The 18,888-nt window shown below is 40.6% G+C and overlaps 1 protein-coding gene across 2 annotated transcripts in view; it reads left to right on the top strand.

Annotated features, from left to right (window-relative positions):
* Positions 1–17,009, top strand: part of tyw1 (tRNA-yW synthesizing protein 1 homolog (S. cerevisiae)) — a 66,762-nt gene extending 49,753 nt beyond the window's left edge. Inside the window, exons 15-16 of one of the 2 annotated variants that reach the window (XM_036149864.1) lie at positions 7,435–7,602; positions 15,938–17,009. In XM_036149864.1, the coding sequence (XP_036005757.1) occupies positions 7,435–7,602; positions 15,938–16,159 (390 nt within the window). In that variant the 3' untranslated portion in view covers positions 16,160–17,009. The remainder of the gene's footprint in view (positions 1–7,434; positions 7,603–15,937) is intronic. The other variant, XM_036149865.1, reaches the window with a different exon arrangement.
* Positions 17,010–18,888: the final 1,879 nt, after the last annotated feature.

The raw sequence follows: 18,888 nt of genomic DNA, 5'->3' as shown, positions 1-18,888 counted from the left end.
TGAGGGATAAAGCGGTTTGGAAAATGGATGGATGGATGGATGGATGTTAAAGAAGCTTTTTACGTCTCATGGCCTAACAAAAATAATTTGGTCCTTCCCAGAAATAAAAGCCATGGGAAAACAACCTAAAATGAACCACAAGTGCATTAAAGCACCTCTGTTATTTATTTAACAATGATGCCAACATATAAAGAACTTGTGAAAAACTTAGATTCAACAAGAATAGGGTAAAAAAATCTGCATTTATGATCATATTGATCATCAGCAGATGTGACCCGCAGTATAAAATCAGAAGCTTTGACAGCAATAGTAGTGAAGCACTTAAACGAGGAAAGACACGCGCTCCTTTTTGGAGCAAATGTTGCTCTCTGGGTAGATTGATCATCTTGCAATCGGTATGTTGTGGGTTCAATTCCAGCTTCCTCCTGCCTCAGGTTGATGCAGCCGTCTGTGTATGAATGCGGTGTGTTGTTTGACCTCAAGTCATAAAATTATCACCACATTTACCAATATTATCGCATACCGTGTGTTTTCCAAATGTCATGCAACCCGTGTGGAATGTCCTTTAGGGGTCAGAATTTCTGCCTATTTACCATTTAGCAATAATCCTGCAGAATCAGTCGTTGCTTTGCATTAAATGTGATTAGTTATGAGGCCATTTCTTGCCTTTTAGGAGTCCATAACATGTTTGCTCCCTGGCTACCTTGGAGGGGGATGTCCCAACAAATCCATGAACATTCCTACCGTATTTCTGTCTTTACTACATTTTTTTGCTGTCATAATCTGTCATATTCTCTTTTTATTAGTCCTTAGTCTTCTGTTGTTGTTAACTTTTCATTTCAGACCGCGAATGGAGGAAGTATTGATCCACAGCAAATGGACATTTTATTATATTGAACTGAGCGTAGTGCTAAAGAGACTGCTGGGAGCAGGGGAGTGGACTCATAATCAGAGTAAATGTGTCCAGTAGACCTCATACGGAAACTAAGACCCCCTTTATAGTTACATCTGATACTGCTTCAAAGAGGAAACATATTTTGATGATTGCCTGGACACAACAGCAGCACGTTTATCTTGAACAAATCTTAAAAGATGAAAGGAAGACTAAAAAACTTTCTAAATATTTGTTTATTTCCCTTATATTTATTTTATGATTTATTTTTTCATGAAATTTTTATCATTCTGATTATTATACTGTCTTTTTGACCTTAGAAAACGGAAACTTTTGACTTGGTTTTGAGAGAATAGTCTCTGATTTCTTTGCTGCGCTGCCGGCAAAACGTTCACTCTAATCTCCTTCATCTATTAAATCATCATCTTCTCTTTCTCCCTCTTATCTTTCTGACCCTTCCCTTCTCCTCCTTCCTGCGGTATATTGTCCGTTAGTGAAGAGATAAAAGCCCTCTGGCCGCCTGAGCAGAGAGACGGCTATGGACCTCATCACGAGCCCAGTAATTGCTGCGTCCCGCATGGGACTGTGGTGACAGTGTGACAGAGCTGCTCAATCACATAATTGGCTCTAAAATTAGCCGTCACCGCTGACTGATGGAAGGCTGCTGCTGTAGTACAACTCTTCCTGTAGTTAAGGGCTTTTATTTGTTCCTTTTTTAGATTTAGACATTATATAATCCTGTTATTTGAATACATGCATAGTAAAAAGCAGAGGTGCAGGGATGGAAACACATTAAGAATTTACAGTGTATTATTTCAGAAGGAAGTATTCATAACTCTTCCACTTCAGTTCATGTTCTAATCCCCAGATTTAATGGTTTTTCTTTGTCATTTTACGCAACCGTTCAACACAAAGTAGAGCATAAATCTGAAGGGGAAGGAAAAGGAAACCTGGGTTTCTCCACCTCTGCCGTAATTACAGGTACATCTCAAAGAATTAGGAGTGTTGGGAAAATGTTTGTTTTTGTCATTTTAGAAGGTGAAACTCATATGTTATATACATTTTTGAGAGATGTAATGCCTTCATTTCTTATAATTTAGAGGATTGAGACTTAAAGATAATGAAGAGTGGAAATTCATTAGAAAAGTACATAAGATAAAAAAAATATATATATATATTTCAAACATAAATGTCGGGCTTCTGAAAGTGTTTAATTCTATGCAGTCAGTAGTTGGTTGGGGCTCCTTTCCCATGAATTCATGCATCAATGCAGCGTGACACGGAGGCAATCAGCCTGTGGTTCTGCTGACGTGTTTAAAGAACCCAGATTGTTGGTTCTGGTGAATCTCGGCTTCCTCTTAACAATACTCCATAGATTCTCGATGGGGTTTCTTGAGCACTTCTGCTCCTTAAAGAGGATCAGGTGAAGGAAACTTCCAAATACAATCTGGTCTTCTGTCGCCTGCCTCTTCTCCTCTTAAACTTGTAAGTAGGTTTGCTCTCAGCCATTTTCTAAGCATAGAGCAGTAGATCTACTATGAACGAGTGAAACAGAAGCTCACTGGATACAAGTGAAACTAGCAAGGGACGAGCATGGATGGCGGCGCTAGCTGAGAAGGTCACAATGATTGGCCTGTGGTGCAACCAGCAGATAAGATAAACCCCCATAACTCAAAGACGAAAAAGATTGTTCACTATATCGGTAATACTATAAAACCCCTACTACATATTTAGTTAGCAAATTAAGTTAATAGTTTAGCATTCTTAGCTTGGCTGTTTGAAAGCAACTTTTATTAAAAATGGAAAAGCTCTGTCAAAAGGGCTCCGCTAGGGACTCCAAGAACTTCACTGGTCTGAATTGGTTCAAAGGTTGTTGGCCCTCTGGGGGTCCATGGGGGCCCCAAGCAATCCTCTGGTCTGCCTAATGGCACCCAGCGGTCCCTGTGGACCAGAACCAGCAGATGGCATGGCACCCCAAACCAATCACTGACTGGACTTCACGCAGCGTGGATGCTGGGCCTCTCCACTCTTTAATGTTTGCTTTTAGTTTCAATTTTTCCATGTTCTATTTTGTTTCTACATTTTATTCCTACTTGCTGTTATTCTGCCCCCCCCCCCTCTATTTTAATCATGTAAAGCACTTTGCATTGTCTCTGTACTGAAATGTGCTATACAAATAAATTTGCCTTGCCTTCCTCCGCACTCCGCTAGCTCAATTTCCAAATGCTCACCTTCATCTGAACAGACTTTGGACCACTGACCAACAGCCTGGTTATTTTCTCCTGAGCCCAGGTTAAGACTCTTCTGACGCCTCCGGTCTCTACGTGGGGAATGCGACATCTGTAGCCCATGTGTTGGATCCGTCCGGCCGTGGATGAGGTGACTTCAGCAGGGCAGTCAAAAGTAGCCGGTCACCGGCGGCAGATCGCCGTCTATAGCAGCTTTTGCCGCCGCCTACTTTTCCCCGATTTTATAATGGAGCGTTCTGGTTGAGCGCGCAGGAACCAATCCGAGCTCAACTCTGAAAAACTCTTCTCGCGCGACGCTCGTGGAGAAACAGCCAAGCAAGCGCACAGCACAGCTGGTGTTGAGCATGGAATGAGCAGGTCTAGCGCGCGAGCTGAGAAAAAAAACTGAGCGCGCGCGTTTTGTATCACTGCGCGCTCGGAAGTTGGTAAATTGTCATATTCACCTAATCTGATCTGTTTTATATTGTGCTGGTAATTCAAATTCAACTAATTTTATGCAAATTTGTTCAAAACCTTGTTAAAACACGATGATAACATGTGAAAAAATGTTTTAAGAATAATAATAATAAAAAAAAAAACAAAGGTTGTTTTTTGAAGAATTAATCATTCACTTTTTTTTGCTTGTTATTCAATTTAAAACATGCACTCTGATTCTATTCTTTAAATAGAATCACCTGTCTTGAAAGCTTCCAAAATACATCAGAGAGACTATTTTTCAAAATTCTCCCCTCCGGGGCTCGGGCACCGGCATAAGTGCACCCTCCTACCTGATAGTGTGTAGCCTGCAACTAGGGGTGTGCAAAATAATCGTCATGACGATGCATCGCGATTCTAATTTTTGCGATCTACTGCATCGATTCTTGACGCCAAGTATCGATTTATTAATTAAAAAAAATGAATAAATAAAATTGCATGAATGGTTGGCGAACATCAGCCAAAAACAAGTGGAATACAACTTCATTGGTTTAAAGGACCACTGAGGCCATGTAAACGGCACTGATTATCCTTATTTTATTATTTTAAGTTTAATAAATCCTAAGCACTTTTTGTCAGTGTGTCCACTCCAGTAACAGTAATATTTGTTTTCATGGCAACACCTCCAAAAGTCATTTCAATAAATACAGCTATGTATGAATTCAGTTGCTTTCAGTTATGTATCAATTGAAGACACTATCCAGATCATACACAGCCAGTCAGCCACTGGTAATGGCTGTATTTTTTTCTAACAGTGTTCAGTGAAAATATCACAATGCATTGCGATGCATCGCAATAATTCAAGTATCGTGATGCATCGTGATAGAATTGGATCGTGGCATGTGAATCGTGATTCGAATCGAATCGGGACTTCTTTGGCAATACCCACCCCTACCTGCTACTGTAAAAAAGTTTGACTGCCCTCCTTCAGATCCAACGTGTTCTCTATCCGTCATAAATCAGAGCTCAGATCCATAAAGATAAGAAATTGCGCGGGTGTTTGCTTTTCATGATCACCTGAGGCACCTTTGTTGTCACCGCATCAGTTATAATCTTCTCATGTCATGTGACGTAGTGCGCTCCGCCTGTACAGTCCACTGCTGAGCTGTCGTCCGATGTGGGATTTAGCGTCCCGGCTGAGCACTGGGCGCCACTTCCCTGTCACTGATCCCTCCGCTGCTGGAAAAGATGGATCAGCGGAGGGGGGGGGGAGTGAAAAGATTCAGCCAACGGTGTAAACGTGGCAGAGATAAATTTGGTGCAACACACGCAGGTGTGGGTGAGAGCGCGTTGAGCTTCAGCGATCGATATTTACGACTCCCATTAGAGGTGGAAGGAATAGATTATTTGAGCAGGGGAGGGCGCTCATTGTTCTGCGTCATCGGTTGATACAGAATATAAATTCCTTCAGTACATCTGAAAAGTAATTTTCAATCTGGCTTCTCCTGACTCTGCTGCTCCATGTGATTTATACCAAGTCCTGGAAAGGTGATCTTTATTCAGAGGGCCTCCAGGCAAGGCTGATATCGCCAAGGTCTCTCATCAATTCTGTACAGCATTCCTGCCCCCCCCCCCACCCAGCCTTTACTGTCTCTTAAAGAAAACAAGCCCCTAATGATGCAAGACACTTTCCATTTGTTTTGTATTCTTCACATGTAGCTCCTTCACTCTCAGATACAAAACAGTCCATGCATGGGCAGCGTGGAATAGTGCTTTCTATTGTTTAATCAATTACACACAAAAAAGAAAATCAGTCAATTATTTGGTAAATAATATATGAAATATTATGAGATACTAAACTGTAGTGGTTTTACGTTATATTCATTATTTTCATTGATTATAGTAAAGCATGTATAGTTTTTCATTAAGTTGTAAATAAAAATATTGGATTTTTCGGAATTGTTTTGTATTTTTATTTCATCTTTTAAGATATGTGTGTCTCATATCCTATCAGAAATGCCTTGGTTGTATAAAAATCCTTTCACAGAAACCTAGTTCCACCTGAGGTATGCATCATTTTGGGCTCAACTGTATAATGTGCCAGAGAACAAGCTTTACTTTCTGTAGAATCGTATTAAGGTCCTGTCATTTTTTGTGTGTTTACAACTTTGACAAATCTTCTATTTTTGTTATTCATATTCTCAACATGTGAGCCCTATTTTCCTGCTTGTCCAAAACTCTACAGAGTCTCTTAGAGTACCGTTTTAAGCATTTTAAATTGACTTTACATTTTAATGTAAACCACAGTTTTTATCATTTAATCCAGATACAGCGTTTACGGTTGTGGTTTTTCTGTTGCCCACGTGTTATTTTGACCTTTCTGTCGTCTGTGCTCTCTTTAATCCTCCAGATCTAAAAACTGGCTCAGAGATTATCTACTTATTTAATGTTTTTCTCTTAGATGAAGCCACCTGGGCCACAAGTCTGCCATTACCTTCTCCCTCACATAGAAAGTACTCCTGGGTCAATGTGAGCTTCTGTGCTTTCTGTGTGTCTGCTCTGTCTTCTCTAAGCCCCAGTGGGTGGAGGCAGATGAGCGTTCACACTGAGCCTGGTTCTGGTTCTGCTGGAGGTTCTCCTCCCTGTTAAAGGGGAATTTTCCTCTCCACTGTCGCCTCATGCATGCTCAGTATGAGGGATTGCTGCTAAATCAATTAAACAACTTAGACAACAGTCCACTGTGGCTACACCAATGCTTCTCAAACAATGGGACACGCCCTCTGGGGGCAGAGTCAAGGTACTGGGAATTCAAACTTAACCCTTTGTTCTACCAACTTTTTAACAAAACTGTAAGTTTTTTAAAAAGTAAAAAGAAGGTATGCTCTCTGAACTCTCTCAAGGGGGCGGAGCTTGGTTCCTGGGTCTGTGTTGTGATTGGTTGGGAGGATGTAATGACTTTAGTATTAACTTTAGCTAGCATGCAAAAAGAAGTAAAACTGTTATACTACTGAACTTTTTAATGATCATATTTTCTATTATAAATATACGTCGATCGATATATATATATATATATATATATATATATATATATATATATATCGTTAATATATATATTAACATTGCAATATATCAAGTGCCTTAAGATGACATGTTTCATGATTTGGCGCTATATAAATAAAATTGAATTGAATTGAATTGAGTTAATGAATTATCATCCAGCCCTATAAAACAGTACAAAATGTAATGTAACTGAAGTTTGTCTTTATTATTCATGGCTTGATATTATTTTTGCCTTATGAGGTTCATAGCTATATTGTTGTTTAATAGTATATAGTTAAAAAGTGTGGCAATGTTGAAATATTCCAGTGGCTAGAAACCATTGTTATGTTATAAATGAACCCAAAAATATGTTATTCGTTTTGAAAGGGATTCAGGGGAATCTTCAGAACGACAGCTTTAACGCATTAAAAAAAGAAAATCATAAGTTACATTTTTGACAAATTTTGTTGGGATGGGGATGGGGGGGGGTTGAAAAGTTTTCCTTCAACAAAAACACCTGAGAACTGATGGACTTCCCACTGTTTCAGGAGGAGTGAATGCTACAACTCAACGACTTGATCACATCTGCTGGGTTTCCTTAGACAGAAAACTTTTAACCAACCTCTGAACGATTTGATTGAATCGACTTTATAAAGTGCCTTGAGCCGACACAAGTTGTGAATTTGCACTATATAAATAATAATTGCATCTTTTTTTTTTGTTTTTTACTAATTCCATATGTAATGTGACATTTTTCCTCTGAATATTGCTTCACGGGGATGTCTTTATCAAGCCTTTGCCCTGTTGGTCACGTCTGACCGTGTCCGTGTCTCTGTCCAGGGTGTGACGTACTGCGGGGAAAGCTCTGCCAGCAGTCTGACCATGGCCAACGTTCCCTGGCATCAGGAGGTGGTCGCCTTCGTCCAGCAGCTGGCCGACATGCTGCCTCAGTATGAGATCGCCTGTGAGCACGAGCACTCCAACTGTTTGCTCATTGCACACACAAAGGTAAGACCCCAGCTGCTGAATGCAGATGAAAACCTAATGCAACCATGCAGGTAGTTGGGTTCAGGGCCCTCAAGCTGCATGAATTAAAGATGTACTCCCCTCCCTGTGTTCAGCAAAACGCTTTTAAAAACACATTTTGCATATTTAATTTCTTCTTTTTACGCGGCAACAAAATCGCAATGATTTGTTATTAATTTTTAAGCTTTACAAACACATGCTGTACGCATGACTAGCTGGGTCATGTCCTTCCTCGTCTGCGTTCTTCTAGAAACTGCACACTCTCCAAAGCAGGTTCCCGTTTCGTTTGGCTTCCTGCTTTGCTGTTCTCCGTCTCACTTTGTGAAAGCATGTTTTTACTTTTACACAACAGGGTTTATTGTTTATTAAACTTCCTTTGAAAAAAGAAAAAAAAAAAAAGATTGGTCATTGGCATGTTGTGTAAGTTTATGCCTAAAAGGGGGAAACATATAATCATATGATTTCTAAATAGCAAAAGTCTTGTGTAGTTCTAGAGGAGATATCTGGAAATATTTAAAGTTGAAATGTCGTGAACGGATTATGAAGACAGCTGAGCATGGAGCTGAATGTTGCCAAAAAGTACGGATGTCATGACAGAGACTCCAAACTCTGTCAGTCTATAAAATGCGAGCCACCAAAGGAGGAAAGCTTTCCAGATGAATGTGATCCTATAAAATAAAACGTCGGATAGCAATTTATCCGATGAGTTTAAAAAAAGTCAGAAGTGTTGTCTAATATTACTAGTTAAGAGATAAACCCTATGTAGATAGCATATTTTTCAGACCATAAGGCGCACTAAATATTCTCCCCAAGTGTGTAATATCACTCCTCCACGTCCAAACCTTTCTGTCAGGAGGACAGAGTAGCTGGACTACACAGTCCTGTTTCTAACATAAGGCCAAAATAAACGTAACTTTTATATTGAACTAACTTACTAGGTTTATTGGTGCTAGCTCCAGGCGCGGGTTGCACAAAGGCTCCCACATACTCAGGAGTACTGTGGCGCATACTGTGAGCTTGGCGGACTCTGCGCTGACTCTCTGCGGACGTTTTACCCTTCATAGTCGAGCGTACTGTTGTCTACATTTCTTGTGGAAAATTCCTACAATTCCCAAACTTTCTGCCAGTGGGACGAAGCGGCAGAACGGATGGTAAAATGTTTAATTAGCTAGCTGAGCACCTAGAGCCGTTTCTTTTCCAGCGGACTCCCACCTGTCAGTGAGAACAGAGAGACTGTGATGCTGCGTCCTGGAGAACGCCTGCTTGGAGCAGCTCAGTGAATCAAGCTCCGTGTCAGATATAAAACAGTTTGATGTTAAGACTTCTTGCCACCGAGAAGTTGTGAAAATTGAGCCGTGCACGTACCTGTACAGGCGGACCTCCGTGGAGTGAACTACGCCCGAGTATGTGTGGGCCTTTACATGAAGGCACTTCTAGTTTAGACATTACAGTCAGGCAGTCTGGTAGACAGCTCAGGGGTCCTATCAGGTACCGTAATGCTCCTAATATCCATTAAGCGCAGAGGCTTAATCAAAGTCCTACTTGGACATTTTAACAGATTTCTGAGCTCATTGTACCACATAAAAATCAGTCAGTAAGCACAACAGTAATCATATAAAAGGCGCAACCAGACTATAAGGCGCACCATCAATTTATGAGAAAATTTAAGAATGTTAAGTCCGAAGAATACGGTAGTCTGCGGAGTGCTGCCTGTGACTTACTACACTGAGGAATGACCCCCAGGAATGACAAATATTGAATCACAAACAACTGAAATTAAGCATAAATAAATCCAAACTCTTACCACCTTGGGACGCAACAAAGTTCAGGGGCATTTATCGGCTTTCGTTGTCGGTTTGACAAAGTTTAAGAGAGAATGTCGGAGATTATTACTCCCAAATCTGTTAGCTAGGAGGTCTGGTGTGAGCTGTTCGGGTCTCAGTGCACTTTTGCTTATAAAGAAGGAGAATGCTGGTAGAGATCGACCACAGCTGTGCTAATTGGTCCCTAATGGTCAGAAACAAGATGTGAGAACTGTGTGGGGGGGGGGGGGAGCCGATGTTAAATTATCATTGACAGCTAAACAAAAGCAGAGAAGATCCAAAGAGGAGAAGTTATAGACTGTGGATGTTTGCAAGAAGATCTTCATCATAAATCACCGGGCAGAGATGATGCTGAGCTGTAGTTTGTGGATAGCTGACACTTACTCCATATGTTCATACTGGAGGCAGTGATGAGGTTCCACACAGCAGGAGGTAAGGACGCACGTTTTTGATTTCCTCTCCGACTGCTTAGACGTAACGGTCACAGTTCAGCGGCCACGGTTGCAGATACGAGGCGTAAAAATCGGCAGCCGCTACGGCACACTACTCAAAACATTTTGGCCGTGCTTGTAGGCATCGTTAGCTGAGCTCAGTTCAGGCTGCGGCGAGCATGAAAAATTCCCCTCAATTATTCAGGCCAAGCAGAGTGCACATGTGTCCGCTCGTTTGCAGTGAAATCATTAAAACGTGTCAATGAAAGTTCTGCTCCCTTCAGGTTTGGGCCTCTCCGATTTAATAACTAACGCTGAAAGGAAATCTGTCATGTGGAATATGCAGATAGTCTGTGTGAATGCACCCGTGCTACTGGAATGCTGCATTTTATCCACAGCAACGACTAGGTTCCAGATTTCTTTTTAGCAGATATGCAAAAATAACAACAACATAAAAGGAATAAAATTTGAGCGTTGTTTAGGAAAATGGTGTTTGTGACATTAGTGCATTCAGTACTAAAAAAATAAAACATTGTTACTCAATTAATAAGTAAAAACAGAACTTATATAAGTATTTTTTGTCTGTGTGGCCCAGTGCCAAATAACCCACAGACTGATTTACAGGAGATTATAGGAAAGACAGAAAGAGAGTAGCAAAGCATTGCACAAGAGATAATGGTTAAAAGACGGATATTAAAGTCGTACAAGAGTAAAATGTTTGAAACAGATCAGATTCTTCAATGAAAAGCTGTTGTAAACCCAAATGTGTTCAGTCCTGATTTAAAGGAGCCAACAGTTTCTACACATCTCAGGTTTTCTGGGAGTTTGTTCCAGACCCGATGAGCATAGAAAGGAAATGCTTGGCTCACTTTAGTTCTGGTCCTGGGAACGCTTATTGAGCAGGACCAGCTTTAAAACTTATTTTGGCTCAAGATCATTTAGATATTTGTTTTTGGATCAATGGCAGAATTTAAAAAATCTATAGTTTGACAAAGACGGAACCAGTTTGTCACGCTACAGTGATTTAAGAACGGATGTGATATAAGGTCCGTTTTCGTTCTGTTGGTCAGGACTCTGGCCTAAATAAAATACCAAATGCTGCGCTCCGTGACCCCTGGGAACTCCCATATGATTGGCTGAGGAACCAGGAAGTAAACAAGGGTTATATTTTGAAACCGCCTTCATTCCAGACCGTACCTCTAGGTTTGAAAGGAGAAAAACGTGACATTGTTGATGGAGAGGACTGATTGTTTATAGGGAATGCTACTTCAATCCTGGGTGAGAAGTGAGAATGATTTAGGTTGATTTTTACAGTAAATTTCTTATTGCTCCTTTAAGGAAGACCATCAAAGACTGTTGTAGTAAATTAACCTTGTCAAAATTTTATTCTGAGACCAACATTCCCTTCCTACTTTGTGGTTTTTAGTCCCATTGATTTAGATTCCCTCTTTCTATACATTGAGGCCAAAAGCAAAAGTTTCCGTCTCTTCTGCATTAGGGTGGTGGAAACTTTGATCCATCTACTCACTGATATTATGGACACCCTGACTCAATGAGTGTAGAGGACTAGGATCCTGCGGTGACACGTCTGAGACATAAAGTTGTGTCATCAGCATATATTTGGTAGGAGAAGCTTAAGTACTCTGATCTGAGCTTTGGTCGTAAAAAAATGGTCCGTGAGATGGACCCTTCATGAACCCCACGATTAATTGTTATTCTCCCAGATTTATAAGGAAATTATATTAGTCATTCCCCTGAGATCGAAGTCAGACCTCCCTTGATCGGCTGACCGGTGATTGCAGGTCAGATGGTGAAAAATCTGATCCACCCCCAGTTTCATTAAATGACTCAGAACTAAGAGCTTCCACCATTTCCAGAAATGCGTTAACTGACATGATGTACTTTAAATCACTTTTTTGAGTTTAATAAATTTGATGAAGATCAGAGGCATGTGCTTAGATACATACATGGGAATGATGTTGCAGTTCTATCCGTCTGGTTTCTGTTGGATTCAAAACTACCATGTCCATAAAAGAGCTTGTGTCACATTTTATATGCCTTATGTCTTATAATCTGGTCAGACCTCAATAAACTATAAATCTAGGTTCTCCATAAAAACACTGATAGGTATACAAGCTCCACGTGTCTGCAAATAAACAATAACTGACCTTTTGTTCTGTCATTAATATTCAATCGGATTTGGAAGTTTTTTTCCCTCATAGAAAACAAGAATGTGTTTTGAACATAAATGATAAATAAATTGCTAACCTTCACTGTTTCTGCAGAACTAAAATCTTGTTGGTCTTGTTGTTGAAAAACTAGTGCAAAGTTAATGATAGCTGAGATAGCATCAAAGTTTAAACTGGATTACAATCTTTTTTTGTGTGTGTTTCAGCGTGTCTTTGCCCACAGCAAGTTGCAAAAGATGCTTTTGTGCGTTGTTGACACATTATGATTTATTAGATGCCGTTGAAGCACTGCAAGGCATTTCTGTTTGGATCTCCGCTTTCTGTCATCCTTCAGCTGACTATTCTCTTTCACATGGACCCTTCTCTTCATTTCTTCCTCTGCATTTTTCCTCCAATTTGTCCAAGACAACGTTGCAGAGGAAGCAACAGTGAGCACCCGATCTATTTGAAAATCAAGAGAGGCTGTTTTTGTTTTAAACGTCTGGGGCCTATTTTATTTTCCTTCATACACCAAAAACATAAAAAGCCCTCAGAGAGAGATCCAAGTAACCTTCAGGTTTCTCCTGACTGTCCATGTCAGTGATAACTGACCCTGAAAGCTATGAAATCCTACCCTATGCACCCATCCAGCTGCTTTTCCAGGTTTTAGGTCTATGTTTTAAAACCCTAACTTCCATCCATCCGTCCGTCCGTCCGTAAAATTATCAGACAGCATAGGGTTAATTTCCACTGTTATGCTGATGACACTCAGCTATATTTGTCCATAAATTCTGATTATTTCAATTAATTAGTTTGACAACAGTCATGTCTTAATGACATCAAAACCTGGATTACTCTAAATTTCATGCTTTAAACTTCTGACAAGACAGAAGTTGTAATTTTTGGACAAGAGTCCTTAAACAATAAACTTCTTAATCAATCACTTAATCTGGGTGGCATTAACTTGGCCTCTGGTAATAAAATAAATAATCTTGGTGTTATTTTCGACCAAGACATGTCATTTAAATCCCATATTAAACAGGTTTCCAGAGTTTACTTTTTCCCCCAAAATTAGAAATATTCTGTCCAGGAGTGATGCTGAAAAACTAGTCCATGCATTTGTTACTTCAAGGCTGGACTATTGTAATTCTTTACTATCAGGAAGTCCACAAAATGCAGTTCAAAGCCTTCCGCTGATCCAAAATGCTGCGGCAAGAGTTCTGATGAAAATCAACAAGAGGGATCATATTTCTCCAATTTTAGCTTCCTTTCATTGGCTTCCTGTTAAATCAAGAATAGAATTTAAAATTATCCTTCTCACGTATAAAGCCCTTAATAATCAAGCTCCATCATATATCAGAGCTCTGATTACCCCGTATGTTCCTAACAGAGCACTTCGCTTTCAGACTGCAGGTCTGCTGGTGGTTCCTAGAGTCTCTAGAAGTAGAATGGGAGGCAGATCCTTTAGCTATCAGGCTCCTCTCCTGTGGAACCAACTCCCAGTTTTGGTCCGTGAGGCAGACACCCCGTCTACTTTTAAGACTAATCTTAAAACTTTCCTTTTTGACAAAGCTTATAGTTAGAGTGGCTCATGTTACCCTGAGCTACTTCTATAGTTATGCTGCTATAGGCTTAGGTACTCCTGGGTCAGTGTGAGCTTCTGTGCTTTCTGTGTCTCTGCTCTGTCTTCTCTAAGCCCCAGTGGGTGGAGGCAGATGAGCGTTCACACTGAGCCTGGTTCTGGTTCTGCTGGAGGTTCTCCTCCCTGTTAAAGGGGAGTTTTCCTCTCCACTGTCGCTTCATGCATGCTCAGTATGAGGGATTGCTGCAAAGCCATCAACAATGCAGACGACTGTCCACTGTGGCTTTACGCTCTTTCAGGAGGAGTGAATGCTGCTTGGAGAGACTTGATGCAACCTGCTGGGTTTCCTTAGAGAGGAAACTTTCTCACCAACCTGGAGGATCTGATGGAATCTGACTTTGGAAAGAGCCTTCAGATGACAGGGGTTGTGAATTGGCGCTATATGAGTAAAATTGAAAGGAACTGAAAACCGTTTTCTGGACCGGTATGAGACTTTGACTTGGAAAACATTTGTAGGAAGCATGTTACTATCAGAGACACTATCAGTTAAAACAGCGTGCAGTCCTGTTCTCATCCCAGACAAGACAGCTTTACTTTGTTCTTTGTAGAGAGAAAATATTACCCTGGAAAGCCGGCTGAATAAATATCATCCTTTCTCATTACCAGGAACATTCGTTCCCAACAGACCTTACGTCTGAAGCCTCATTAACAATGCAGCAGGCAGAGGTTTTGTTTTCTCTAATGTCACAGCACAGAGTATTAAACCCATGTAGTCGATGCTCCCTCAGTGAGGCCTCCTCAGCAGGAAGGTCTTCTGCAGTGCAAATAAGTGTTAGTCCTCCATGCATTCTTGTTGGACCTTTTTTAATTGCTTTTATTTAAGAATACATCAGGGATATACTGTGTCTTTTTCCACCTCCATCATTGTCAGTCAACGTTGTTCTAGCTCTTGAGTTAAGCAGGTGGGCCAGGTATCCTGCAGGTCTGACCAAAGTAGCTATCAGCATGAAGGTACCTTTAAATTAAAAAAGCTGAGCCCTAACAACACCGCAGTCCTTTCCTGGGGGCAATTTAGCACCGTTTCACCTCCATTTATAGCTCATCAAGAAGGTTCACTCTGTACCTGTGATGCAGTTTCAGTCATCATGACCTATTTTAAAGATGAAACTTTAAAATACCCCCGCTGGATAGCAGACAGAACCGTTAAAATCCTGCCCGACTGTGATTTGACTCTGCCCTCCTGTCAGTAACGAGGATTTACAGTCCTTTGCTTAAGTATTCCTATCATTTAAAAGTCTCCACATTTTCGTCACGTTACAACATCCACCTGAAGTTTTTCTTCCACTGGGATTTTAACACAAACTAATTCTGAATAGATGGAAAACAACCCAGTTCAGGTAAGCGGACACGTCTTTGTAGGTTTGCACTTACACCACGGTCTCTCCTTTTCTCTTTACTTCCAAAACAAAAAGGGCGTCACCAGCTTGTGCCGTGGTTATTTTGGGGATCGCAGGCAGCAAAGCTTGGGAAGCTCTGGTCTTCATCACTGTGTTCTCCAATAAACCTCTGAGGCCAGAAACAGAAAAAAGAACCAAAAGTAATAAAAAATTTCTTGAAATTAGTGTATTTTTCTTTGATTTAAGCAGGTAAATAAGACTATTTGCCAATGGAATAAGATTTTTTGCACTAAAAATAGGAACAATTAATCTCCATTATCTTATTTCAGGTGTAAGGTATCTAATTATCTTATTTTAGGGGTAAATATATTCTCTCCATTGGCAAATAGAGTTATTAACTGCTCAAATCAAGGTAAAATACACTCATTTCAAGAAAATGTTACTTTCTTTTAGTTCTTTTTTGCAGTACTGCATTTACATGGAGAATAAATTACAAACTATTTACTAAGCAGCTAACCTCTGAAAGCTGACGTGTGCACTGGATTTTATTTTAGGGGAATCAGAATAAATGAGGCTTTACACAAATAATCCGCCATTTTTTATGGGAACTTATCATCTTCCACACAATTTACAATCTCAATGCAAAAATGTGAGGCTGAAACGATCCAGACGTGAAAAAGGGGAATAAATGCTTCTGCAACACTGATAGTCATACGTGGTTTTTAAAGATGTTCTGGGGGTTATGTGGAGCACAGGCGCTCTGTGTGCTGATAAAAACATCTGTAAAACATCTCTGAGGTGGGATGATGATGGGATGTTGTTTTACTATGAAGCCGCTTTAAGAGCGCTGCTGCTCAGGACTCAGTTGATTTTCCCCTCCTAAAGGCTGACGGTGCACACTTCTTTTTTCTTGCAGTTCAGGGTGAATGGCGAGTGGTGGACATGGATCGACTACGAGCGTTTCCAGGAGCTGGTCCAGGCTCACCAGGACAGCGAGGGACAGCAGAGCTTCTCTGCCTCAGACTACATGGCCAAGACGCCCCGCTGGGCTCTGTTTGGGGCGAAGGAACAGGGCTTCGACCCCACCGACACGCGCTTTCAGCGCCGCAACAAGATCAAAGACATCTCTGGATGCTGATTCTAAACACGAAATATTTCAGACGGCATGAATGAATTCAACTATCAGGGATGCCTTAGTGAAACATTATTCAGTAATGGCTTTTATGTTTTATCTTTAGACAATCTGTGAATATTCTTCCTTCTTGTATTTGGGTCTTTAAATGGATTTTCATCACAGCTTGATGAACATAAAAACTACTAACTGTTGTGTCCATTTTCACTAACTTTGCTTTTATTGTTTTCATCTTTTTCATGGACGTGCATAGATAGTCTGTTCAGTTTTTAATCTTTATTTGTCTAGAGTTGATTTCTCACCGTTAAGCTGTGTTGTTCTTTGTCTGGAAAGACAAATGTGTCCCGGTCTCTCTTGCTCTTTGTCTTTAGAACAGCAGCTGTGCTTCTTAATTCAAGTATGATTGTAACAGATTAACTCTGTTGTCTTTTTTACAAATTTCAGTTTAAAAGTTACATCAGTTTTTCCTCTCTGGGTTTTCCAGAAAGTAGGATCTTTCAAATCGTTCATCTACTGTTAGATGGGTTTTAGTTCCAGGTTCCACATTGTTTCTGGTTTGTTGTCCTCTAAAGAGAGCTGGATTTGGAAGAAAAGGTGTAAAATGTTAATTTCTATTTGTTAGTTTTTGTTGTTTTTGTTAGCTTTGTTCATTCCTAGAGCTAGTCTCTGAATAGTCGTGTACGACCAGAAATAAACACTTGACTTTCAGAACCGGTGCAAACATGGTAACTGCTGATGTACAGCGATGATCAGAACTTTACAACATGAGCCTGAACATCAATGATTTAGTGTTTTTAGTTTTTTAGAAATGTCCTTCGTTTCCAGGGAGGAATGATTAAAATAAAATACGCCTACAGCGTTCTGAACTTTCAGGTACGTTTGACGCTCCTGTCATGTTTAGATTAAAAAGACCTTTGTTACTGTCAGAGAATGGGACAAGCATCTCTAAAAAAATTACTATGAAATCATAATGAATCTTTTCTTTACATTTTATTAAAAAAAATGGCGGGACTACACGGTGGCTAGCTTTTTCTTTGTCAGGTACTGCTGCTGCCTTGCAGCCAGAAGGTTGTGGGTTTGACTCCTGACCTGGTTTCCTTCTGCATGCCTGGGTTCTCTCCAGGAACTCCAGCTTCCTCCCGCTGCCCAAAAACCTGACTGTTAGGTTAATTGGTCTCTAAATTGCGTGCGTGTGCATGGTGGTTTGTCCTGTTTGTTTCTCTGTGTTGCCCTGAGATGGAGTGCCGACCTAATCCAGGGTGGACACCGCGTCTTTCCCATTGACCGTTGGAGATCGGCACCCGCAGCCCTGTGTGGAAAAGCGTGTATAGAAAATGGATGAATGAGGGGAAAAAATGGCATGTTCAAAATTATTAATGCCCTTTCCAATAATCAGTGAAGACATCTTCCTGAGCATTATGACAGTCAGACAACTCATCAAAACACCACTGGAAACATACAAAAGGCTGCTCAGCAATTATGGGAAGTGTTTTATTAAAAATAAGGTCTCTCCCTCTAAAGACTTTGTTAGTTAATGAACTGATTTCTGATAAACAGATTGATTTATTTTGTCTCACAGAAACCTGGCAGCAAGAGGACTATGTTAGTATAAATGAGTCAACTCCATCCAATTATTTAAATTTCCACATTCCCAGCGTCGAGAAGAGGAGGAGGAGTGGTAACCATCTTTCAGTCTGATTTATTAATTAGTCCCAGGCCAATTAATAACTACAGTTCTTTTGAACATTTAACCCTGAGTTTCCCTCATCCAAACTGCAAAGCAATAAAACCTCTTCTGTTTGTTGTTTTGTATCCTCCACCAGGCCCTTACACTCAGTTTTTGTATCAGTTCTCAGACTTCCCATCTGATTTGGTGTTAAACACGAACAAGGTTATTATAGTGGGGGATTTTAATAATAGTAATATCATCTTTATTGTCATTGAAACATACATTGAAACATACATTACAACAAAATTTGTCCTTGCTTTTAACCCATCACCCTTGGGGAGCAGTGGGCTGCCATGTGTGGCGCCCGGGGAGCAATCTGGGGTTAAGGGTCTTTTTGGGGCGACTGTGGCTGGATGGGCTGGCAATCAGAAGGTTGTGGGTTCAATTCCAGCTTCCCCTTGCCACATGTCGATGTGCCTCTGGGCAAGGCACTTAACCCCAAATTGCCTACCGAGCTGCGTCTTGGTGTATGGGGAGTGCTGGCCTAGTGGTTAGAGCAGTGCGCTTGCACTCAGAGAAGGATGCAATTACCCGGTTCGATCCCCAGTCTGAGAGAGATTACCATCTACCATAGAAAGTACTCCTGGGTCAATGTGAGCTTCTGAGCTTTCTGAGTCTCTACTCTGTCTTCTCTAAGCCCCAGTGGGTCGAGGCAGATGAGCGTTCACACTGAGCCTGGTTCTGGTTCTGCTGGAGGTTCTCCTCCCTGTTAAAGGGGAGTTTTCCTCTCCACTGTCGCTTCATGCATGCTCAGTATGAGGGATTGCTGCAAAGCGTTCTACCAGGGGTGTGAATAACTTTGGACTTAAATGAGCTGTTCATTGTGTGAATATCTGTTTACATTTGAGCATTTATTTATAATTTTATATAAATTGTATAATTGTATAAATTGGAGGAATATCCTTAAACTTGTGCATCATTGTTTTATAAATTAAAAATAAACTAATTGCAGTCTTTTTGGAGGAAGCAGACCACAGGATGCATCTCTTGTGTTAAATCTTAAAAA

Source organism: Fundulus heteroclitus, chromosome 18 (assembly GCF_011125445.2).
Source record: "Fundulus heteroclitus isolate FHET01 chromosome 18, MU-UCD_Fhet_4.1, whole genome shotgun sequence".
In the NCBI taxonomy this organism is placed as follows: domain Eukaryota; kingdom Metazoa; phylum Chordata; class Actinopteri; order Cyprinodontiformes; family Fundulidae; genus Fundulus; species Fundulus heteroclitus.
The sequence above is the reverse complement of the archived record's forward strand: the minus strand, read 5'-3'. Positions and strand labels throughout refer to the sequence as shown.